Source organism: Struthio camelus, chromosome 6, assembly GCF_040807025.1.
Source record: "Struthio camelus isolate bStrCam1 chromosome 6, bStrCam1.hap1, whole genome shotgun sequence".
Taxonomy (NCBI): domain Eukaryota; kingdom Metazoa; phylum Chordata; class Aves; order Struthioniformes; family Struthionidae; genus Struthio; species Struthio camelus.
In genome coordinates, this window is record NC_090947.1 from 26,715,361 (window position 1) to 26,741,803 (window position 26,443).

Sequence of the window (26,443 nt, forward strand, 5' to 3'; positions counted from 1 at the left end):
AATTTCTGATAGTTTAAAAATGCTAGTCATTTACTGCAAGATTTTCAGCAATTTTCACGAGATTACTGAAAGAATAACAATAAGATGACATTGACACAAAGTACTTTATTAATATTCAGCATTCAGGTGTCCATGGCAACAACAAGATTAAATATTCTGAATAATGATGGTTACCTACAAGCTTCATTGTGGGAAAACTGTCATCTGTTTAAATATATATATATATTTTTAATTTCCAGTATGGTAATACATTCCAATTGTTTGTATCACAATGTGTGAAGTTTCAGGTTTGAAAATTCAGTGAAATTTCAGTGAAAATTAAGTATTACATTCTGTTCATTTTTTACTACAGATTCAATATACACGGAGCGATACATGGGCCTTCCTATAGAAAGTGATAATCTGAAAAACTATAATGTAAGAAAGAAATCACTTATTTTCATTTTTAAAGTGTGTTGTTTATTTTTGGGATGACTCTCCTGTTCTTTATACGTCCTACCTATTCCTTCCCCATAGGAAGAAATACATAACTTTGTTTCTTCATTCCTGTTTGCTGCACTGCATTTTTAGAGACTATACTCTCATGCTTTTGGATTTTGAATGAAGCAGTTACTTCTCGCTGTGCGGTTTGTGGGTTTTTTTGTTTTTGTTTTTTTTACATTCAGTTCCATTTGGCTACTTTGCAGACTGTAAAATAAGCTGTAAAAACTGTTTTATTTTAATCACCAAGAAACAAGTTTGTTTTAATATGCTAGTGGGCAAACTATGCTTTGTCTTAAACAGTATTTCCACCAAAACAAATGTACTCCAGTTCTTACTGAAATGTAATTACAGAACATGGATATGATGTGAACTTTCTTGATTTATGAAGCTGCAAGCTTTACTCCGGGGAAGTACAATCTCCAGAGTATTAGGAAACTTTGAAGGGTAGGCAAGCCTGTCAGTACTGTGATCAGCTCAAACAAGCCGCAGACCAGTTGAGAGCCAACAGCGTCAGGCTTGGAATTTTGGCCTCACTCTGTCAACACGGGATTTCCGAACTCTGGCCTGAAAAAATTAATGTTTGTCCAGCAGTGAGGAAATTTCTTTTTTTTTTTTTTTTTTTTTGTAATGGGAGCAGAATACCTATAGCTTGTTTGTCCTGGTTATGGTATGGTGGATTTTTTGACAGAGGAGTAGTATTGCTGTCCTGTGTACTGGCTGTTTTTTGTTGCCTGAAGGGCTGCTTGAAGTTGCAAGTAGTTGGGAATTGGGGCAGAGCTGCCCGTGCTTTCTGTCATTTTTTTTTTGTTTGTTTTTTGCTAAACTTCAGATCAAGGTGGAAATAGAGTGGATATTGGAGAGCTATAAGCAATCTGAAGGATACTTTGTGCCCTGGTTGTTGGGATGTTTCGCAGAGACACTTAGCCATGGTGACACTGGACCAAACCTGTCCTTGCGTACCTCAGATGGGAGATACAGACATGCTGCCCTTCTCTTCTCCAGGGGCAGGTTCCTAACGTGTCAGGCAATACAGAGTGAAAGGAGACTATCAGGATGTCCATTAGAGAGAGGAAAAGAGATGGGTCATTCTCTGTGTGTAATTATTTGGGTTGGTGAATAGGTTAGTAGGTAGCTCAGGTTGAATTGTATCTCAGTGCATTAAAACATCAGTGTCGGGGTGGGGGGGGGAAGAGGAGGGCGTTGTTGTGTTGGTTAAAATGTGGTTTAAAAAAATATGTATATATGGACTGAAAAGTCTGGTTTGACATATTACTGCAGTAACCTAGCTGTCAGCTGCTATATCAGAAGTCCTGGTCAAAACTGAGCAGAACGGTCGTGACTGCTGGAAGACTTGGTTCTGTGCCTGGCTCCTCGCATCAGTGCACTGCTCAGGCCCGCTGGGGACTGACCAGCGCCTGCGCCTGCCTTTTGTCAAGTATGTTTCTTTAAGGCAGTGGGAGCAGTAGGAGGTCTGCGAGGTAGCAGTGTAAATAGAAGTCACTGTCGTCCTCGTGCAGAATGAACGTTAACGCTCTGGGTGCACAAAGTCATTCACCAGCTTCACAGCACAGATGGCAACAGAGGACTGTTTAATCCTTCCAAGCCAGGAGTCGGATTTTCTTGGCATAGTATCCACTGCTGGCAATGGCCACGCTGAAACTGCCAGTACCAAAGAGCTAAAGGTTTTAAATGTGTTACTCAAGAGGACTAATTGGGGAGAATGGTGGCAAGATGGAGGAGGGGGAGTTGTACGGATGAGATTGTCAAGCTTCACGGCTTTTTCTAGAGGTAGGAAAGTATTACTTAAGTCCTCGTTTGTTCTCACATGCCCCAAGGGATGAGTTACCTGGAATTTGCTTTTTCACAGAAACTGGTGTGGTGGGTGGCTTAAGAAGCGGCTTTGTTGCTTTTCGTGTGGAAGTCGAAGAAAACCTTGTAGGATTTTGTTGTTGCTGAAGCTCCTTCCTGATCCTAGCGCAGCGCTCTCCTGCCTTACGCCCCTTTTCGTCAAGGCTCCAGTCACAGTACCCTGCCTCGGCCCCTTACTGCTGATGAGGGCTGTTTTCTGAACTGAATGCTGTTGTTATTTGGCAAGCTAATGCAAAGCACAGATTAAAAGGCTCTCCTAGCTGAAGCAGTTAAAGCACTTTTGAACTGTTACCTTTGTACCGTCAGGTTTGCATGCTGCATCATGTATTTTTCTCTCCTGCTGTATCCGGTATAAAGCTGGCTTGAAAGCATGAAGGTTGTATAAACTCTGCAATGTGTGCCCTAATTTAAAACAACGGGACTTTGCACACAGCTGCTTAGAGCAGATGTAAGCTGCTTAGGTGCCTTGCTAATGCACAGATTATTACCAATGACTGTGAATATACACCATCAAGAAACAAGCCCTGCTACGAGGGGTGTGCTTTTGTCTACAGTATTATATGACATTAGGTTTCACATTTACTGGTAGAGCAGAAATCTGGGATATAATTTTTCTTTGTCAGGAGAAGAGTCTGAGGGATGACTCACAAACCTCCAGGTAGGCTAAGTAAGTGTGATTGGTACCTTTTAAGGTAGCTCTGAAGTATTAAAAATTAGAGCTGTGTAAAAGAAGGGAGGAAGCACAGGGGGCGCTCCCAGTGTCATTGTGAAAACATCAGTACAGCTCCTAGGCTGAAGCGCAGAGAAGCTGTCTGCCCAGAAGGACTATCCCTGATGAATAGGAGTTGAGACTAAAACAGGCCAGAGCTTTAGAGGTCAGATGCAGTAGCCATGTAAAGCACACCAAAGAGACTGTTCAACTTGCGAGAAGATTATTTTGCAGTTCACTCTGAATTTGATATGCTTTTGGCAAGTGTTTGAAACAGTCATAGATTTGGCAATCTTTCGCTAGCAGATTTGAAATGTTCAGTCCTTAAGAACTGCTGCATCATTAGGTTATGCAAAACAGGGTACAATTTTGTAAATATGCCATCTTGCACTGATTTGACATTTGTTCTATTATCTGAGAATATGCTAAAGGGAGAGAGACCTTCAGTTTCAGCCAAACCTTAACTTGTTTGTTGAGTGCTGATAAAATGTTGACTGCTGTGTGATCTTTAGAAAAGCCAGTTACACTCAGCAGGGCCTAATTCTGAGTACTTATACGTAGTACCTTTTTCAGAGCTTGTGTCGCTGCGGTGTAACTACAGAAAGGAAGGAATAAATTAAGTTGAATTTATTTGCTGTCCACTTGGGGTTTGTTCAGCCTATTTAGCTGTTGCTTTGAGCTGTAATGGTGTCTAACTTGAGATTGCTCCCCATTTTGCAACCTTTTTTGACAAAAAAGTTGTATCCATAGAGCACGCTTCAGGGAAGGGACTGTTCATGTCGAGTATAGGTAGAGCACAGCCCTGAATGACCATCAGAAACCATTTCACGTGATAAAACACTGAGAAAGAATTGTTTTCCAGGATCTCTTTTGTGTGTTCCTTCTTTTTGAAGTATTTTAGAAATAGTTTTATCAAATGCTTGGAAGAGAAACAGTGATATTCCTTTCTTAAAACTGGTTCTGGAAAGTCAAATTCATTAGTCAAATCAGGCTCCCACGCACTCAAGGTTTGCTCTCCCTTCAGCCAGCACTGATTTGGTGGGAGGAAGTTTATGAAGGAGCTTTATCAAGTTTCAATATGCATATGTAGAAAATGTTTCAATCAAAAGATGTTGCTTCGTTGTTGTGGGATTTTTTTGTTTTGTTTTTGTTTTTGAAATCACTAGGCCATTACTTTGTGTTTCATTCTCGAGGTTGACTGCTGCACCAGTGCTCCTCACTGAATCAAAGTCCTCTCTGCAGTTTTTGGCACTCTCTTAAGATAGCTGTTCTTACACTATGATACCAACTCATTTCAATGGACACAACGGCATGTTTCCAGTGTGCACTGATTTCCATGCATTACATGGGATTCCTGTTGATCCACAGCCTTTCATTATCAACAGAGAGCAATTATAGTTTTAGAGATTGGAGCTTTATTCCCTCCCACCCCTGACTGAACAGGTCTTTAAAATTGGGGTGAATAATCAAAAAGAGCTAATTTCACTTATGAGAGGGTTGCAATACACTATTCTGCCACGACAAAAGAGTTTTATATGTGCTTTAAAGATGCTTTGGATGAGTGTACAAGAGACCTAAGGAAATTTGAACACTTTTGTGGTGTGTTGGTTTTTTTGCAGGAAGGACTACATAAAAGATCCATATGCAAGGATACAGCCTCAGTAGCAAGGGGAAAAAAATCTATATTCCTCATTGGATTCCTCATCCTCATTCCATATTACTTTTTTTCCTTTCCATACTGTCTTTTATTTGCTGTAGAGCAAACTTCCACAGGAATTCAGGAATCTTCAGCAGAGGAGCCCTGTAATACTGCTAACATGAAAGAAATTTTCATTCAACATGCTTTTCCCCATTATGTTGGATTTCTCACCAAGTCCACAATGTCTTGTATGTGTCCCTTTGCTTCTTCCTACCCTCATGTCAGAGCATGATCATATGCCCTTTCCTTGCCCAAATGAAATCTTTGTGATTTTTTACTTTCCACATTCTTTAGCACCTACTCACAGCACTATAGCTCAGGTGGTTACTATGTTCTAGTGAGTATACTGTTACTGTGCTTTAAGTTTCTTTAACCTTAGTTGCTGGGTTTTTTCCTCACAATATTGTTTCAGTCCCAATGTGCCATTTGGCTTCTATTTATAGATTTGGTTTAGTGTTGGGTTGGGTTTTTTTTTTTCCCCAGGCATTTCTGCATTGTATTTGGAGGCGAGCATTGTCTTAAACCTCTTCTCAGCCATTTTAACTTGAGAATGATGAAATATTAGGTCTGTTATTTATCTACAGGTAAACTGTAGTGTTATATTTAGGTGGGGAAAATAATGCATATAGTCTCTGTAATAGCAACTCCCTGCTATCATAGGGTGCACTGTTGCCATGGCAACATTTTTTAACTTGTCTGCTGTGTAGCAGAGGAAACCCATGGCAAGTGGTATGCTGCAGGCTAACAACATGTTAGCAATGCATTAAATGTGTAGCTCACTCACAAAACTCTTCTCCTCTAGAATTGCTTGTTACTCTACAGACATGACCCTTGGTAGTAATTCCAGACCAGTGCAGAACAGTTTGCATGCAAGCACAGTGCTGCTGGAGATGTGAACATGCTAGCTGGTAGGTGTGGGGGGGCAGGGGTTGCTGCTTTTGTCCAAAGGATCCCCAGACTCTGTCAACAGGAATGAATGTCACTTGGTAGCAAATCACCTTTTAACAAAGAAAGAGCATCTTTTTTTTTTTTCTTTCTTTAATTTCAGAGTTCAACAGTAATGGCCAGAGCTGAAAAATTCAAGCAAGTTGAGTATCTCCTTATTCATGGAACAGCAGATGGTGAGCTGCAGTTAATTAGACATTTTAGTATTACAGACAAGTTCACAATTCTACTACTGACAAAACAAAAGCATGAAGGGGCAAGGCTGTTACATTTACATCAATAAAATAATACTGCTTTCTACAACTAATTTGTGGTTTCAGTCAGCAGTGCTGGGGAGTCTTCTGTGTTCATTGTTTTGCTTTTTTTTCCCCAGAGTAGTACAGAAGCAATTTTTTGTTTACCTTTTTCCTTTTTTCTTCTATTTTTCAGATAATGTTCACTTTCAGCAAGCAGCACAGATTTCCAAAGCTCTTGTTGATGCTGAGGTGGATTTTCAGGCAATGGTATGACTCTGTTTTGTTTTTTTATTGGCACAGAAATGGACTTGTGATATGACCATAGTAGCAAGAACTGCCCTGTTGAGTATAAATTAATTAATTGCCATCTTAAACCGAAGTTCACATGTTTGCATTTCATGTTCAGTAACTGAAACTTTTAATATAATGCCCCATATATCTTCTGTACAAGAAAAAATTTTAAAGCAGCTTTTTCTTGTATTTGACCCTATTTACCTTATCTTTCATTTTGTTAATTTTTCTGTGTTTTTAAACAAACAGCCATGCTTCACATATACCCACAGGCCAATAAAGTATAAGAAAAATGTTTAACTTTAGCTAAGTCTAGTTCCTTATTCCAAGATAACTTGGCTGTCAGTTTTGGTGTTTCTCTGCTAGAACTTGTAAGACCAAGTAGTTATTTGCCCTTTCTTACATTGTACATGAAAGATGCCAGTCTAAGACGCTAGCATTTTTTTTCCTATGCTCTCCCAGCTCTTGGGGAGCAATGCTGAAAAAAAAAAGTACAGAAGGAAGCCAAATGTGCCAGGTCATGATTGTCCTTCAGCCAGACTTGTGGGGTGTTGCGACTGGCTAGCGCTCTGAAATGAGGAGCTGTGTCTAACCTCCATGTGGACAAGCCGTGTATACATTTCATATTATGTATGTTTAGTGCATGAATAGATGGTGTAACCCACACACAAAGCAGTGACATAGATAACAGCAGCTCGCTACCACCACCCTGTCTTTATCTTCATACTGAGTTAGCCTAGCACTGACCTAATTTTTAATGGCTTCATGTGTCTTTATTTCTAGCATGTCTCATTAATGATTTGCATTTGGCGAGGGCTAACATTCTCTGTATTTTTCTCTCCCACAGTGGTATACCGACAAAGACCATGCCATTACCGGTCAAGCACATAAGCATATTTATACCCATATGAGCCATTTCATAAAACAGTGTTTCTCATTGCTCTAGCGCAGGAGTTGCACCAGCATGTTGGCTGTTAGTGATGGTACTTCTCCAGAAAACTCTATCACAATGTATGATGTTGAGCCAGTATCAACCTTATGAATGAAGATGAGGGTAGGGGTTATCTCCTGGATACCTGTGTACACAATGAAACGCTGATCTTTCTTTATGATGATTTCTGTTGCCAAACAACTATTGCATTTTTATTAATTGTGTTAAATCAGGCCATTAATGTCATAAAAAAGTATGTATATTGTCAAACTTGAAAAGTATAGTACTTGCTTGCATTAGTATCTTTTGATATTTCAGTCTAAAAGGGAAATAGTCCAGTTTCTATATTGGTGTAACGAGTACGGAACATAACGTCACAGAGGAACTGAACTGATGTGGAGATCAATTTTAGAATTCTAATAATAATTAGTAACATTTCCATGGAGAGATTTTTTTTTTTTTTCCAAGTCCAGTAAAAAGAAATAAGATATTTTTTCTGGGAAAATATTGATGAACCACCTTTAAATAGATTTTTGCAGCAATTAATTATCTAATTTTTGATCAGTGACTTAGATATAATCTTGGGAAGCCTACAAAGTTAATATTTTCTATACAGAATGCAACACCTCTCTTAATGCCTTTATTTAGTATTAGTATTTACTCTACACTCTCTTGGATGACAACTGTTTAAGTAAGTAAGTAAGTAAGTCCTGCAAAGAAAGCACGTAACTAGCTTTCAGCAAAGAAAGATTTCTGAATGATACCCACTCAAACCTATTGCACTGCATTTCTTTGCTTCCTACCATTACTTTATAGTCCAAAAGGCTGCTACTATGGGAATACGCACTGGTGAGTGCTTATCTGGGGACTCCAGTAGTCCTTTATTGTTCCGATATGGTTCAGAAATTCTATCTTTTTTTTTAGTTTCCTAACAAACACCATTAAAATTGCAAACTAGCAGTTAAAGCACAGGCTAGACTGTAACTCTCATAAGAATGTGCTATTTAGCAAACCTGCTTTTTCCTTGCAGCCTACCAGTAAACCAGCTCCATTCTCAGCACTCCAGGTAGGCTTTTCAATCTGAAGATAAGACTTAATGTTTTCCTAAATTTCACATAGATAGAAAAGCTGCAAACCACTTGTACTACAAACTTTGCTGCTTTAAAATAATAAAGACATTAAGTTATGAAAGGATGTGTAGTCTATATAATTGAAAAGCCTGCTCCAGAAATTAACCAACTCCTATAATTTTATAAAAATAAATAAAATTAATTAATTTTAAGAGACTTAGAGTAAATTTCTGCTTTACATAAAGCTGTTTGTTTAGTGTTACCATGTACTGGAGTGTGACATGATTATCTAACGCTTAGCTTCGTGATACACGATGTCAGCATGTGATTGATTGCAGATAGATGTATATTGTGGGTTACTAGTGACGTTAGGTATGACTAGAAAAGTACATCATACAGCCAGATAAAGCATGGAGGAGCAGAGGAAAAAGGTTTGTCCTTACATGAAAGGCGGGGAGGAGCTGAAGTGGAAGGTAAAGTTTTTGGGTTTCATAAACAATTAATTGCAAACCTTCTTGACTCACACACTAAACTTTTCAGAAAACAAAGAGGAGATGAAGATTACAAATACAGCCTTAGGTTTAATTTACTAGTGGTTCTAATGCAGACTGGCATCACTGTATGAGTGCTATAGACTACAGGCTATCTGTTTGTTCTGAGAGGTGAAAGTATCTAGCTCCCTAATGTAAGCTCACAGGGAATGAGTCTTTTGGCACAACAGGAAGAAACATGAATCAGAATAAAGCTGCGCCACAACAATGCAGGCAGGCTATAAAGGGGGGGAAAAGAAAAAAAATCATTATGACCGCGGTTGGCCTGTGTACGCAAAGCCACGTTAGGTTTTGCATTTAATTTACATTTACATTTACTTTTAAATTTATCTGGAAAGCAACTACTATAATAGGCTGCTGGTAGGGTATGAAGCCACCTTTTTTTTTTTTTTTTTTTTTTAAGGTGCTTTAGCATTCTCTCTCTTATAGGTCTCCTGTAGGCTCCAGAGAATAATGTTCACAGTAAGACAATAGAGCTGTCTCAGGGAATAGCCAGCCCTGAGTTAGGAGCGACACCTTCCTCAAAATGCACAGTGACTGCAAGATACCTGAACATGACGCCACAGAAGAACACCAACTCATTTCATTAACATACAAAGCTGTCACTAGGAAACAATTGCAGCTGAAATACTGCCACATGCTACAGTGAGGCTCTTAATACTTACTTTTTTGGGTTTTTTTGTTCCCTGCGTCAAATGGATAAACAAAAGTTGTTTGTACAGTACGCTTTGTGTAAAATACTAACAGAAAGAGCTAAAGCCAGAGTCTGACAGTTAGTTAAAGTTCTGAGGCTGGAAGGCTTAGATTCCAGCCTCTGGGCCAAAACTAGGTGACAAATCTGAGGGGCTTAATATGGTGGAGTTCATCAGTGTTTGGGTTTCTGCTAGGCTCTAGGAGAATAGTAGAAGCTCCTAGAATTAGCCAGTAGCTGAGCAGGTGTTCAATTAACTATTAAACACTTTAACTATTATAGCATTTAGGAATTTTAAAAATTGTAAGAACTTACTTACCTATTGAGCTTTAAAAAGCCTTAGCTACGCCTGCCTGGTCCACATCATCTCTCCCAAAAGCAAGAAGGGGAATCAACTCATGACTCAGAAAGGGATTCCCAAGCTCTTTCTGACACAGGTCGGTTATGGGCTATCCTCAACTGCGTACTTACTGTGAAGAGTCACATCAAGTACATGGCTAACAGCTACACACCACTTGCCCATACAGAGAGACGATGGCATACTTTAGTGCGATTCCACTCAGGAATGGAGCAGCTTGCACGACTGAGCTATACTATTCATTAACTTGTGATGTATTTTCAAGTGACAAGTGACATTTAAAACACTGTACCAAGTACTGCATATTTGTTCTGGGTCTTTCTTGCAATGTAAAAATAGAAATTGAAAGTTAGTTAAGATAGATAAATATTTATTTTTCACATAACATTTCTTAATTGTGAAAAACACAATACTCTATTCACATGTACACATAAACTTTTGTAATAAATTACATCCAAGAAATTGAGTAATTTTGACCAGGAATATGAAATTAGAAGTAAATATAACACTAAATTTGCTGTATATTGTGTGTGAGTGCAGAATGTTGAGATTAACATTGGAACATCATTAAAATTCACACAAGAACAGAGTGACTGTAAAAAAAAAAAAACCCACTCTGAAATACTGAACAGAAATACAGAAATGCCATTAAATACACTGATTTCTTAATATTCTAAGAGTTGGTCAAGTGAAACTAATACACTTTGATTGTATACATTATGTGTAACAAAGTCAGCAATATATTAAAACACCACCAGGCTGCTTTCAGGACAAACCAGTATTGAACTTCTATACTAGCCTTAAAACAACTGGAATCATACAATTTAGCATCAAATACACAAAACAAAGCATTTAACCTTAATGCAGCAGCATTTTTTCCTAAATTTATAAATAGAAACATTTAATTATATGTAAATCCTTCTTTGTGTGCATTAGATTCCTGCCCCCCCTCCCCCCCATAAAAATGACCTTTGATGGGCTTTGATAATACTACGTAGAATTTAGAACAGTGACCCTATTAGTTTGCAGCAAAATGCAGTTGTTGTTTATGGCTAAAGAAGTAGTAAAACACACACACACACACACACACACACAAACAAACGTTGGAAGGAGTATTTTAAATGTGCTGGATATGAAAAGGTATTCACATGAGGTGAATGGAAAGGTTATTGTGGTTTGGAAAGCTAGGGGCTGTTAAAGCCCTGTAAATGAGTTTATAAAGATTACAAGACTGTAGACTCTCATTCCTCGGATGCAAAGCAAAAAAACACAATGATGAGAGTTAGCCTTCATTTAGTCTTTAAAAATTTGTCTTAAAAAAATTTAAAAATTAGTGAATTTCAAATAATCCATAAAACTTTTGCTCTAGTAATTGAATACTTAATCTTGCATTATTTGTTTTACACAAAGAAAACATCTTGAAGGATCATGCCATAACAAAATATGTTATGAAAAAAATTCTTTGCAATGGTTTTAAAGCCACATCTTTGCAATGTTGTTTTTAATCTTTCAATCAATATGTACTTGATGGAAAAGTGAAAAGAGCTGTAACAAAAATAACAATAGGATACCTGTTTAAGTATTATACACAATGACGTCTGGAGTACAGAGGTTTACAGTTATTAGGAGAGCGAGAGAGAGAAAGGACAATATAAATATGCCATTTATGTGGCTGTACTTTAGGCAATAGAGAGGAAAATTATTGGGCAAGTAATATAACTGCTTGTGGCATACAGTTTATATTTACAAAAGTCCTCCTATTATAAAATAATGGATTCATTAATGACATAATAAAGTAGTTTGGCTTACCAAGGAAATGTTCGTACAGTACAAGATGATAAGATATTGTAACCACAGATTGCGTTTTAACAAATACCATACCAAAGTTTCACATCAAAGGATGTGGTGGTTTTTTTCAAATAATGTGAGAGAATGTGTTTTAATATATGTTTTTATATATATATATATATATATATATGTATATATAGACTATGTTCCCGTTACATACAAATTTGAATATTAAATATACTGTATTAAATCAAGGAAAACTGCACAAGTACAGAAAGAATCTGACCCTGCAATCCCCATTGCAAGAGTAATCCATGACTTCAAAAGGATAGCTTGAGGAGGAAAGGGTTATCCTCTTAGCATTCATAGGGTCAGATCAGTTTTCACTTTAAAAACATCTTTAATATTTACTTGTTAATTTCGGTCTCTTAAAAACATTTACTTAAGAGATTAAAAAAAAAATGGAACAAGTGTTTCAAGTTCATATTGAATGAAAATTATTAAGGATTCTCACACAGAAAAAGTAGCAAAATACAGTACAAACCTATTAACAAGTAAGTTGAATCTGAAAGAAACGTTGCTTGTTAAATATGTGACACAGGTACTGATGAATGGCCAACACCAGCAAAGAAAGTGAAGATTTTTTGCATTGACTACAGTAGATTTTTGCACGGATACTAGACAATGTAGACATTTAGACACAATGAAATGAGACAAATATTGCACTACATTACCTGTGCTAGTCTGGGATGACAGACAAAAGGTTACAAGAGCACATCAGTCATATTTAACGATTGTGGCACTCCTTTCATTCATTTGTAAAAAATTAATTGAAGAGTGAGTCATAGGCAAGTCTCCCGGTCAACACCTTTTCCTGAGTCAGCTTTCTTCTCTCTTCGGATTTCAACACTAGGAAAAGAAGCAAAAAAAAAAAAAGTTACAGGAGCACTATCATATTACATTAATGCTTTACCTGAAAATCAACACTGCACTGATATTTTAATTAATTTTTCATGCTGCATAGCACAAACTGGGAAGCAAGTTGCTGTGTTGAATGGTGCAGAAGACATCAGCCAGCATTTTAGTGATGAGGTTGGTGGAGAACTTAAGATGTACAGACAGACAGCATGCAAGCAGAGATAGCTTTTTTTTTTTTTTTTTGCAAATGCAACTGTTAAATCATTAAACAATGGTAATGGTATGGTTTTTCAGGCAGTATCAGCATTTTCTTAAATGGCACAAACAAGAAGTTACAAGTTACAGTAAGTATTTCTTTGCTTTAACATGTATTCTTTTGCTCAATATAGATTCACAAGAAATCTATCTGAAGAGACAGCAGTGGAAGCCCATTTAAAACTGTCATGTTTGGCTTTCAGTTTATTGGGGAGAGCAGAAGGCGGCAGGAAAGGGGGAATGACAATATTGCCCACCTGGAGGTCAATTTAATATATACTTGCGCTAGTATACATGATATCAGGAACAACATTTTTTTTTTTTTTTTAAAGAAAAGGTTTACAAGGCAGGTTTACTAGGCAATATCACTAAGAAATATGAAGCAGAGTTCAAATTTGGATTCAGCTTTTTTTTTCCTCAATTCAAACACTGTTGTTTTGCCTAAAAAAAAAAATGTGCAAAGCAGATTATTTTTGTTTGTGACGAGGGTCCTAATTTATAACAGCTTAAATACAAAAAAAAAAAGTTATGTTGTTGCAATGAGTTTTAATCACACTATTGAAATGCAAAGAGGCTTCCAAAACACAGGCGAATCAAGCCTTCAACAAAGAGTGACAAGGGTGTCATCTTAAAAGAGATGTTCTGAGAACAAATCTGTATCAAGCACATAACCTACCAGGTTTCATGGGAATAATTCCTTAACTAGAATGAATGAGAAATAGGCTGAGTTACACAATGCTTAAAGAAATCAAGATCAATTCTCAAATTCTTAATACGATTCATGCACAATTTTACAATCATCTGATAGATTTCTTCATGTAAAAAATGCTTTAAGGCTAGAATTCAGTTCAGTCAGAGCTTATTTCTATGCCTATGGCAGCCTCCAGAGGTGTTAATGGAAATAGCTAAAGAATACCAAATCCTGCCACTTCAACTGCCAAATCTGTCACCTTCAGAATTGGTATGTTAAACTTTCTGCATACAAAGGGTATGCAAACAAATTCCTGAGAGTGGATTTAAAGTGCGTTATCGCTCAGGAACTGCACATGTGTTTTGAAAAGACAGTTACATTTCTTCACACTCTGCACACTTTTCACATATATGCTCTATGCATTAGACCAAAAGTACTCCCGGTTTTGTAAATTTTTACCTTGACTTCCTATAGCACAAATCCCAGCTACAAAGGAATACACGGGATACATCTTTCTGATGGTCAACAGAATGATTTCCATCATTAATAAATTCACCAGAAGAAAAGATATAAACAGATTGTGTTTTCTACAGGGCACGTCTTCGTGGATTAAGCTTTTAAGTCTAGATGAATACATCTAAAGCTCTGTGCTGCCCTAACTGAATTCATAGAGTTAATTTAAGCACACAGAGGCAAGTAGAGGCTCTTAGTAATAGATTCCACAAAAAAGCAATACAGCAGGCAGTTACCTGTGCTTAATAAAAGCAAACACTGAGAATAACGTGCATGCTTTGAAGCCTATATTATTTCCAGGTATTAGGTGCCTCAGTGATACCAGGAGAGTCTTCCTTCTATTTAGGCGTCACATCTCTGAGCATCTCCTGTAGATACAGGCATTAATGCCTTGGGAATTTTGAAAAAGGACAGCTCTGGTGTTCTATCAGCAAACCATGTAACTGATGGCTCTGTCAGGGACAGGACAGCCCTCTTCCTCCCTACCACAGCAGTATGCTGACGAGCCTGAGAAGGAAGGTTTGCGATGTGGGACTTACATGTTTTCACGTAAAGAAGGGAACTTATGCCACTTACAAAGTTATAGGTGCTTCTTTCTCCAATACTCCAATACAAAAGGGCAGCTATGACCTTTTTATTCAGGGCCAGATCTTCTACACGTGCTTTCAGATTGCTACCCAAAGGACTTAACAATATTAATATGCAAAATCAGAGAAATATTTAATTTTTAATTAATAATAATTTTAATAATTTAATAGTAATTTGATAATAATTTTTAATTAATAATTAATGTTAATGCACCAAAGAGAGCTATGCTAGGCATCCAGGTGTTCAATTCCAAAACAAGACAGGTTATAAACCAAAGCAGAGGTTTAGGTCCCTAGAAACTTTAATAATGAAAAATTAAGCTACTGTAGAGTTTAAGTGCTTCTGTGGTTAGGCAGCAGCAGCAAAGTTCCTTCTTTAGACACTTAAATACTGTTAAGAGTCTGTGATGTAAGAGTTATCACAAACTATGCCACCTCACAGCACCAGAGATGGGACAGAGTTATTATAGATACTATCCACTGAACAGGCTCATTTATATAACTCTTTCCTGCCTAAAATCTCTCTTTGGAGATCTAGTTTATTATTGGCCTGTCTTTCTTTGCATAAGTCAACTCAGTATTGCATTAGTACGAAAAACTTCCAGAGTTCATGTATTTCAGAAATCATTCTAGGCTGTTAATTTATCATGCCTTTTGTAAAAGGCATTATATGAAATCAAAGTACAGCATCATAAGTTGTTCAAATTTTATTAACTATTATTTAATATTGGATATTAACATAATTAATTTTATATAAATAATAATGTAAGTGAATATTAAATGTAAACTATATGCTATTAAATACAAAAATAATATTTAGTATAATATTTCTTATATTATTTGGGGATATTAGTATAGGAAAGTAGACCTGACTAAAGGAAAAATAATTACTAAATGCTTCTCTAGTTCAAAAGGCATCAGTAAAATTAATTTCAGAATAAAAAAACAATTTTTTTCCCCTACGGTAAGATCCCTTCCCTGAAGCAAGTTGTATAATATAATATTGGTGGTCTTGATCATTTACACAAATTATTCTTACAACTGGCACCAATCCAAGCATTTATTTATTTTCAGTACTAACCTAGGACCAAATTATACCTTCACGGAACAGCACATGCATTTAGGAACATAATGTTTCTTTAGCTCTGTCTCTAATATCATTTAAGATTAATGTTGTCCCCAGCGAGCTCTCTGAATTTAAAGTTTTTTGAAACTACTTCTGTCTTGGAATATGAGACAAGCTAGGGCACATGAAAAAGCAGGACTTCCGACTCTTTAGGAGTTGTTAATTTACAACAGGATGTTTCTAGACTGTGATCCTTTAGTTCCTTTTGACCTGAGTCCTTGCTTTCATGAGCAAATATGCCAGAACAGAACCTAGGTTCAAATGAAGGAACTCATTAAAATATGAGCTTCTATTTTACTGCAGTGTAACGGTCAAATTATCTTTTACCAGTGTTTTCTGTGCCACAATCTATGTGGATGATCCTTTCTTTGAAAATTTTAGGGAAAAAAAATTTTATATAAACACATACGCGTATACACGTACGCACACACGTAATCCATCTCATACCCTCAAAGAAGCAGTATCCGCTAGAAAAATGGCAACTACTGCATATCACTTGGCTGTGAATGTATCACAAAAGTTTCTTCTCGTTCTCAAGGCTTTCACAGCCTGGACACTATACCCGCATACGAAAAAACTACTGTACGTCCCTCTCCCATGCACCAGGCTAACTTCACTGTGGCTGGATCCTTTTCAGCCCATGCGTACAGTGGAAGACAAAACAGAACTGCACTGCTGTTTTGACTGACAGTAAAACAGCACTAAAATGACCACATTAGTTCACATTAGTGAACTACTTCATGGGTCTTTGAAATGAAGATTCTCTAGTCATTAATTGTCATCTTGTTTATGCTGTTTAGGCAAAGGAACGACACTGAAAGGCAGCATGCCATTTTGGGGTGACAAAATTAAAAAAAAAAAAACATGACTTTTTTTTTTCCCCCTTACAGCATCTTTTCCCCAAAAAACAATGACTAGATGTTTCAAACATCAAGCCTGTTTTGAACACTAGATTTAGAAATAGGCAGATTGTCACTTTACGTTTAAAAAACTACACAACTACTGAAAAAAAATGCTAGGAATAAATTCAGTTTAGCGCTTAAATGTACTTGCCTACTGTTTCTAATGTTAATACATAATATATTTCAAATTATCATATTAAGGACTTTGATGAAGACATTTTTACCTTCCTGTTTGAGGTTTCTTTTCATTCTGTCTCCCCAAAAGTTACACACAGTAAAGTCATTTGGGTTCCTAGATGACACCACTTAGAATAGGAAGATACAATCAAGGAGAAGGTTGAGGGACAGGGTCTTACCTTTGGGGAATCAGCTTCTAGAGTGATTAGGAAGGGGAGCTTATGACAAAAATGTGACATGAAACAATTAAGTAGAAAATACTGTTAAATTTAAAATTTGTGGAAACAGAGGAAAATCTCTCTTACAATACCACTGTGCTTGTATTTAATATATCCTTACTCCCATAATAATTGTCTAGCACAGAGAAAACATCCTGGCTTCATTTTACATTTATCTAGACTAAACTTTAAAGGGCGTTCAAGTGTTTTGAGTACAAGTGATAGAAATATGACCAGAAGTGATGCAATCTTGGAATCTTTTTTTTTTTTTTTTTTTTTTTTTTTAAGGCAAATGTTAGTAGATCGCATTAAGAGCAGTAGGCTCTTCATGTAGATATTTCAGCGATGACCACTTCTTTTTTAAGAGGAAAGAGCAAACAAGCAAGCAAAACACAACACCTGTTGTGCAATATCCAAGTGTAGGCTGGTGGTTCATTACACAAGCATCAAGCATACTCAACTTCATTTTCCACTACAGTGTAACTAAGTGGCATGCAAATATTTGTACTATTTTAACATATATAGTGAGTTTGTGTTTTGAGCTCAAAATATTTTAATTGGACATAAGTAACAGGAATTCTCAAGATTTCAAATTGCAAGGTGCTAGAAATCTATTTCCTAGTAAAATACTCTAATATTTTGCTTGACACCAGTATATAAAGTATACTGTAGTAAAAAATTTAAAACCTTTTAGAAGGAAAGCTTGACTCCTTATCTTTTGCATTCTCTGAGGATATCAGCAATGTCTTCCACACAGCAGTTTTTGCCATTTCATCAGAAATGTTTATCACAGATGGGTCATCTCTAGGCAAGAGTAAAAGTAAATGCATAATTAAATAATGAAAAATTTGTCTTTGTTACTTATTAACTCTACAAAAGTCCCTGAAAACTGATAATGATGATGATAAACAAGTGCAACATAAGTCAAGAAATTACGTTAAAATTCAAGAATCGTGAACAATGGACTTAAATACTCTCTTAATGCATTTTAGCACTTTTTTCATATTTTCCTCTCCAACAGCAATATAATTCCTGTAACATCAATAAAATATATCAAGTGTCACTTCCAACTTATAGATGAAGAAACATGAGGAACCGTGAAGTTAAGTAATTTGCCCAAGGTCTCAGTCCTAACAGCTCTCAAACTGCATATGCTCTCAAACATCAGCTGCTTTTAAAATCATTTTAAAAGCAGTCAAAATCCTCAAGAAAGGTAAAGATTTAAGTGATTAAAAAAATGTTTAATGTCCCAATTAAACAAATCAGTAACTTTAAGCAGCCCTTTGTAAGCAGGGTTTACACCCTTAGCTTTATCTGGACCGCTCTGAGTATATGTTTGTACACTCAGTAAACTTGGTTATACAGTTTTTTGGGCAATCACTTTATCAATCATTGTCTTAATTCCTCTTTTTATCTGTAGGCCTGTGACCCTTAAAGTAGAAAAGGTTACATATTATTCAGGCAGCTTAGGGCTACATAAGTAAACACACTATAGATAAATATAGGTCACACCTCGAAATAAATTAAGCTAAGTACTGCTAATATAAAATACAGTAAAAGGATATTTGTTAATAGAATGAAAGGACAAAAGAACAAAAAAAGAACATCAGAAATGTGATGTACTGAAAGTAAGATTTTCAAACACACAGAAGATAAAACAGTATACCTGTTTGACTTAGGATACGCTAGGTTAACTTTATATTAAATTATAAGAAAAGGCTACTCTAAAACTGTGTCCCTATGAACTCATGTTAATGCAGAAGTTATCAGCAGATAGTCCAAATCTTTATTAAGAAACTTTATTTCTGAAAACTGTGTAGATGAGAATAAATCTTTATGGTCATGCGTTGTTAGTACCTATAACACAGGTTGTCATGCTTTTTTTTAATCATCCATTTATTATCTGTACTGGATCGTTATTTATTCACTTACTATATCATACAGCTAGAATCTTAATTAGAATATTTCAAAATGTATTACTGTAAGGATGTAATTTTTTTAGGGTGTGTTCTTGGGGTCCCTTGGCTCCCTGCCAGAGTCAGGGTGAAAGGATTGACCTGCTGTACATCTTCCCTTTGCACTGCGCATGTCAGAAGTAAGGCTCACTGTTAACAGCCTGATCCTTCACGCCTATCCAAGGGAAAATTTCTAACTAGAGTATGCTTTTCTTAGAGACTGCAGGATCACGTGGAAAGACTAGAAAGGGGTCATGAAAGACTCCACTGTCTATTTTAGTTCACCTACTCTGCTACCAAAAACATCCTCCTGACATTCAGTGAGCATTAAGAATAAATACTGTGGCATGATTATTTAATTTGTTTAATTGCGACTCACCTAAAAGAGGAAAGGTATATTTTACCTGTAATGTCCTTCTAGTGGTAACTGAACAGTCCCTTCCTCTTCCATTGCTAACATACTTTGTTCTTCCTAGGAGGAAGGAATTTACATGTGAGAGATGATACAATGTTGTGAAAAGTAGAATTTGTGTACTTTAATCCTTTTCCTCCTTTTCCTTAATGTTAACTATTTATTAAAATAAGGATACTTTTCAATTGTACTAAATTTAAATAATTGACATTTTAAAAGATGAATTTTAAAGATAACTCTTCACTTAATGTTTATTTTCCAATGCCAAATAGAGGAGACACTGTTGCAACAATAAAGAAAGAGGAAAGTTAGTAACACTGAGTGAGAAATTTGTATGGTGAATTTAATAACGTGCACGAGAAGATATATACACTGCACTGTTAACATGCAAAAATTAGGAAGCTAGGTTTAAGTTTGCACACAGATTTATTAAAGTTTTATTGCAGTGAAAGGTAGTAAAACAAGACACCAAAATTAGTTTTCACTTAAACAGGAGAAAACATATCCTATGAGTAACAGGGAGTAAAAAGAACTAGGAAAGCTAGAAACCAAAAATCTTTTTGTCAAATAGTTACAAATTCATGAAACCTTTATCTCAGGGGGAGGGGAGAACAAAACAACAGCCTTCAAGCATCATATCCTGCCTGCAACAACCAGGGAAAATAACTTCTCTCCATCTTTCAGAACGTAAACCTGAAGCATCCCTAAGAGATCTAGGCTTAATTTAGACTACGTTTGGCCCTAAGGTCGAGGGTCTATGCTGCTCAAAGGACTCTGGAGGCTCACCATGCCACACAGCCTGCTAGGTCAGGAAAACCACAGCACCTCTCACAAGACCTCCAGGTTACCTATAAACTTAAACCTCAGAAATAACAGTGGCTTAATACCTAAATGAGAGGCAACAGTGTGGTCAGGTGATCTACATACTCTCACACAATGCTGTCCAGCTCTTGTTGTAATCAAGTGAACCATGGAAGTAAGAGTCCATGTATTATGTAGCAAAGCAGGCTGACGTGCCTTTGCATGAACGTAACCATCAAATCTTGCGCTAGACTGCTGCACTCTGTGCGTACGAGAAAGACAGGCACACACCAACCTCCTCTTTTATCCCCTTATTAGCTGGTCTTTTAACAGTTTTCCCTAGTGCTTCTTGGAAAGAGTGAACTAAAGCAACGTTGGCTCTCCCTAAAAGCGAGGCTTAGAGAGGCTTGGCAGATGACACTGGATCATCCAAAAACCCACATGCACAGATATTGATAATTCGGTATTAGCTGGAAGAGTCGGTACAATTTTCCAAAGTAACAGAACGTACGTCCTTTCTACACAGAAATTTATTTCCTCCAAGTTTTACTATTACAGCTATTTAAAAAGTCAAAACATTTTTTTCCTCCAAATGTTCAGCCTTGTCTCAAAGAGACTTAACTGATTAACATCAAAGTGGCTTCCAAAGAAGATCTGTGAGAAGAAAGCATATATAATATCCACTATAATTGTACAAAGCCCTAGGAAAAATGGCCTAAAAATGCAAAAACAACCTAAGTGATGAAATTATGATCCAATCAAATAAGTTTCAGATCTTGTCAACTATATTTCTGAATATTCTTGTGGGTAGAATATTTCTATTTTTAAAAGCCGTGTGATAGCAACTCTCCAATTAATTCTTTAGGCTACATGTCAGAAGTTTTATTACTAGTTAATTTTGTCATTTCCAGGCTTCACAGCTTCTTAAGTTTTTGACAGTTAAACAGTTTTAATAATAGCTCCAAATATTTAGAAATGCCAAAATATGTAAAAATAACCTCTCAGCATAGAGAGTGAATGAAATAAAGTAACATCAGTAGATTTTCCCAGTTTTGTTTTCTGATGCCATGCTATCAAGCATGGGAAAGAAAGTGACATATAACCAAAACATAAGGGTAGCAGGGAAAGAATTCTTTCCAATAACCAGACCCACATGAAGAGCGTCTTGATTACTTTTGGTTAGTCCAAGTTGTGATGACAACAGACCTTGTGACGAAACAACTCTCTGGTTTGCTTTAGTTCAAGGGGGAAAGTAATGAACCACATCTTTTAATTTCAGTTTTACATGCAGATACTACATAGCAAATAATAACTATGATATTTATCACCTAGGTAGAACCTTTTCCCCCAAACCTCTTCAATTAAAGTATGCTAGATGTCTCAAAGAAGAAAGTAAAGTTGTAGTTCCCTGGGTTACAGCTGAGACAGTGAGTTGTCAAAAGGTCACAAAAAAATCAAAAAGTCATATAAATCTAGTTTTTGTAGTTATGTGTTTTATTTATTAGCTCATGTCCTATTTCTGCAAATAGACTTAGCAGTGGGAATCCAGTGGGAATCCTTACACACAATTTCATTGTCCTCAGATCACATCTCAGGGCATCCTTGAAGATAAATTGCTGATTTATCCATTCACATTGTCTACTTCTTGGAGTACTCTTGTACCACCAAAAGGTTACACCTCAAGGGTCCTAAGCTTTGCAGAGATCTTCACGACATCTGAGAGGTCATATGCTTGGCTATCCTCAGAGTACTCCTGCCTGAAGTGACTACAGCCTGCCAATACCACATGGCGCAGTCTGCACCTTCATGTCCTCTAACCTCCCCAGGCTTGCACAGTGCCTCTCTCCAAAAATGCTGCGGTAGAAGCACTGACACAACCTGGCACTGACATATCCTCCTACCTAATGCTCCTGCTTCTCAATCAAGACCCGTCATTCATTTACTTGGGCCCATCATTTAGGGACACAGTACTCATGTCCCCTAATGGTTGACACTGATCAAGTAAACAAATACCAGAGACAAAGGAGAAAAACTTCAGTCCCAAACATGGAAAGTACAGCTTGGCAACATGCTATATGCATAATATATTTGCAAATTGCCTGGACCTGGTGAGTTTAAAGAGTTAACTGCTGAAACTTCTATCACAAACCGCCTATCTTTAAGAATTTGTCAGAAAGGTAATAGAAAATTGGAAGAAGGGTTGCTGTTCTTCATAACTTTAAAAAGGGTGAAAAAGAACGTGGAGACTAGGAATCGCAAACCTAGAAGCTTGACTTCAATTTCAGGAAAAGTACTCAAATAACTACGCATACACAAACACAAAGAAGAAAAACAAATTTTGACTTTAGTTTTTAAAATTGTTTTATCTGATATTCAAACATGAAACCTAGGAAGCATGGGCTAGATGAAAATACTATCTGAGTTGCAAAATGAGTTAGAAAACTACAGTCAAAAAGCAGTTATCAGTGTTTCACTGTCAAAATACAGGAATGTTCTGAGTAGAATTCTGTGAGAACCCGTCCTGTATCAACACCGTATCACGCCTCTAACTCGGCAATGCCCTCCTCAGCATCACCAGCAGGGACCACACCAGTCCTGATACAGCATCGCAATACCCCAGGCACCTGAGGGCTTTAGTACAAACACAGGTACGTCACTCCACCCTTGTCTGAGTGGGTCTCAGGAGCAACTCCAGAGAACATTGCAGACACTATGCTATTTGAGGTTACGGCAGCATAAGAATCCACATCTATTACACATTCACATCAAAGATCTCAGATTTGTAAACTTAAGATAACATGAAAAAATAAGAAAATACTGAAGTTTGGATACGGTTAATAAGTCTACCTTTTGCACAGAATATTTCTTGCTTATAAAATTTTCTCTAAATGTCTGAAGGAGAAATTCATAATGTGTTACAAATAAAAATTGAAACCATGACCCACTGACCCACCTCTTTTTCAGCATCTTCCAGTTTCTTTTTCTTGCTCTCAGGCATCAAATCATCTAACCAGCTGAGCTCCCGTTTAGTAAAAAAGAAATCCATGAGTTTTCGGACAAACACCAAAGCTAGGACCTGTAAAAACATATATTCAAATAGCCAGGAAATTAAGCAAATAACAAGGACAAATATGCTTGTATAGGAACACTTTCAAAAGTGACCACAGTTTACAGTTGGAATTGTATTCTTTAATTTGGGCAGGCAGATAGCTGGGCCTTTGTTGTTCAGATAAATCATGGTTTGGAGCATTTAAGAATCACTGAGGTTAGTACACAAGACATCTTTTATTTTCAATTCGTGAAATAATCAAAGAGAAATTATTTAAGCAGCAGAATAGATTTTTTCTTTTATTTCAACAAGGCACAGAACTATCAGTAAAGCTCTTCTGGTAATAAATAATCTTCCTTATTGAGTGAATGTTCCTTCTGTAAAATGACTAAACACTACTTCTTAAATAAAAACATCAAGTAATTAAAAAAAAAAAAAAAGGCGGGGAGGAATCACAAAGCATTTTCCCTAAGAGAATTTACAGTTGGGCTATCCACAGACATAAACTGAGCACAACCTGGACTCAAACTCCTGGATATATGTAGAATTTTTCTTCACTTGTACAATATGAAGAATTGCCCTTGAATCTTCAGTCCAAGAAATATTGTAATTACCTGTCCACAATTAATTTTTTTTTTAAATAATACAAGTGAGAAGAAAATGGATTTTTAGGGTAAATAAAAAAAATGTTTCATACCATCATAGGAAAGACAATGGCAGCTCTTGAAACCTTTATAATCCACAGGAGTACAAGACAACTCAGCTGAATTATAGTGAAGAGATGGACTTTTCTAAGAGGGACATGTCTCAAATAAATAAAATCTGGCTGATGCTTTGCAGGCATCCAGAATAGCTTTATCCTATCAAAAAGCTGAAAGAGAAATATACAAATTTTGCATTTTACCATCAAAACAAGCTATAGTACCATCTATGCTGATGTTCACATGTTGGCTTATTCTAAAGACAAAAGCTGTGTGTAGAAATTCAGGCGCACGGGAAGAGACTACCTCATTTACAATTGTGAGCCGTGAAGCTATACTAGCTCAATGGTGGTAGAAGACTCACTTTCTCTACAGTTGAGCCACCAAAGTTAAGAACAAGATCCTGTATTATTTAAGTAAAGTTTAACTATTCGGTTACTCATCAGTCTCAAATTCCTTTCACTTTTAATCCTTATTTGTCTCCCTAGATATTTCTATCATAGTTGTGCTCAGAGATCAGATTAATCATACTCCAAGACACATCCTGCTCATAACTGCAAACCATGTTGTACACAAAGAAAGTAAGTACTTTAAAATACTACAGCTAAGATTTCAAGTCAAGAATTCAAAAAGCCTGAATTCAAACTGAATGTGAGTCTAATCAAAGTGAATGGAATCTAGTTGATCCCATTGGGCATACACATTATTGCACTGCCTTTCTAGCACAATCAAAAATTTTGTTCTCTACTGAGCTCTGCTTGCTTTAGTACGCACAAAGGTGATCTCTGGAGGATCTCTTCAGTCTTTATTTCCAGTGCATTAAGCCCCATCTTTTCCAGTTCACTTCACCAGATACTCTATCCTACCCTGCTCCCCTTTCTCCTATTGCACAACAGGAGACTTTCTTCACAAAACCACAAAAAAAGAAAGCCAGAAAACCAACTGCAAAGCCGTTAGGAATACACACACGAGGTTCATGTTTTTCAGACCTATTTGGCTCCATACTGGCCTGAAGTAGTCACAGAGTTACAGTTCACTAAGCCTTCAAGCTGTCAACTTTGGGCCAGCTGCTATGACTCAGTGATGATGGTGGACGCACTGTCTCTCCCAGGGGTTATAAACCATGCTGTACTCGCAAAATTTTCAGGATTTTCAATTTTCAGGAATTTTTATTGAGCATGTGCAAAATGCATTTCTTAAAGGTTTATAATTTGGCCAGACGTGAGCAGGTTTTTCTTCCACAGAACCAGCAAAAAGCACATCCTCCCACAAAAGCCATCTTACAAATCTCAATTCCTTCTCCAGACCTGGAGGAGGAAAAGCTGGGGAGGGCACTAATACTTTTCCAAGTAAAGACAGCCAGATTTTAGCATGTTTTAAAATATTTCTCAATAGTGTATTATCCCATAGCTCTGTTCAGAGAAACAGCTGAACCATATCAAGTTGAAATGATCTACAAATGTCAGTAAAAGCCAAACTACACTTCTTAGAATTTCAACCCAAAAGATTAGAGCTAGGCAAAGTTATAAAAGAACAGTCTCTGAAGAGGAAATATCAGTCAAAAATAAGAGACACTGGCAGCTTTGCCTATAAATAATAGAGATAAAAAGAAAACCCACAAGACATTTTTAACTCACAATCAAAAATTAAACAAATTGAAAGAAACAATTAGGTATTTTCTTTGCTCTCTGTATTTGACAGGATTTTACATAGTGTTAGTTTGTATTTTTGTCCTGTGATTGTTCTTTCTCTACTGTCTGTGCAGATGTATCAACACCTCAACTTTCAACAACAAACAAAGAAGCACTAGAAATTCTGAGTGTGCTTATGTCAGATGGGCTAAAGTATTGAACAGCATGCCATTTAATGCCGCAGCAGTCCATGAGAAATGGCGCCATCACTACCATTTCCAAGCCTGCCCAGACGTGGCAGTGCCTGGCCTGGACCAGGGACTTTATCTCTGGCCCCTGCAGGAAGGCTGCCTTCTCGCTAGATCTGCCCTTCATCCCAGAGGCCAGAAATTAAGTAGCACAAGACTTGCTACGGTGCCACCTCCCTACCCGAGACATTTACTTGTACAGGAAAGATCTTCAAGATCTCCACTATGTTTAGGCCAGTAAGCCAAAAGCCTACAAATAGGCAAGGTTCAAGATCAAGTTTACTACTACAACGGCACAAACTTGGAAGCTGAAAAGGCAGCAGGTAAGCAAGTGAACAGGGAGGCAGAAGAGAGGAAAGAGATCCTGATGGTTGTTACACAGTTTTTAGACTCAGCCAAAATTCCCTTGATATACTAGAACAGAAAAATCAGCTCCTAAAAAAATAAAAATTTGGAGCAGATTACCTAAAGGGAATACTCTGTTTAGACAGAATCCATTTTCTTTTTTAAATGAGTCACTTTCAGGAAATTAAGGTTGGCAACATTCCTTCAAGACTACGCACAAAAGAGAATAAAATAATGTAATCCAAATAGTTAAATATTCTAAACCAAACAACAGTAAAATATGCTTCTTAAAC

At 36.8% G+C, this 26,443-nt stretch overlaps 2 protein-coding genes across 9 annotated transcripts in view; one reads left to right on the forward strand and one right to left on the reverse strand.

Moving 5' to 3' along the window:
- Window positions 1-10,908, forward strand: part of DPP4 (dipeptidyl peptidase 4) — a 44,068-nt gene extending 33,160 nt beyond the window's left edge. The window contains exons 23-26 of the mRNA XM_068948788.1: window positions 353-417; window positions 5,809-5,881; window positions 6,135-6,208; window positions 7,080-10,908. Of these exons, the coding sequence (XP_068804889.1) occupies window positions 353-417; window positions 5,809-5,881; window positions 6,135-6,208; window positions 7,080-7,178 (311 nt within the window). The 3' untranslated portion in view covers window positions 7,179-10,908. The remainder of the gene's footprint in view (window positions 1-352; window positions 418-5,808; window positions 5,882-6,134; window positions 6,209-7,079) is intronic.
- SLC4A10 (solute carrier family 4 member 10) overlaps window positions 10,187-26,443 on the reverse strand; it is a 153,449-nt gene continuing 137,192 nt past the window's right edge. For 2 of the 8 annotated variants that reach the window (XM_068948787.1, XM_068948786.1), the window contains exons 21-25: window positions 23,923-24,096; window positions 23,130-23,252; window positions 19,368-19,435; window positions 17,696-17,812; window positions 10,187-12,530 (exon numbers count right to left, since the gene is read on the reverse strand). In XM_068948787.1, the coding sequence (XP_068804888.1) occupies window positions 12,464-12,530; window positions 17,696-17,812; window positions 19,368-19,435; window positions 23,130-23,252; window positions 23,923-24,096 (549 nt within the window). In that variant the 3' untranslated portion in view covers window positions 10,187-12,463. Of the gene's footprint in view, window positions 12,531-13,470; window positions 13,497-16,969; window positions 17,009-17,695; window positions 17,813-19,342; window positions 19,436-23,129; window positions 23,253-23,922; window positions 24,097-26,443 lie in introns of those variants that run through there. The other 6 variants (XR_694208.2, XM_009676141.2, XM_009676143.2 and 3 more) reach the window with 6 other exon arrangements.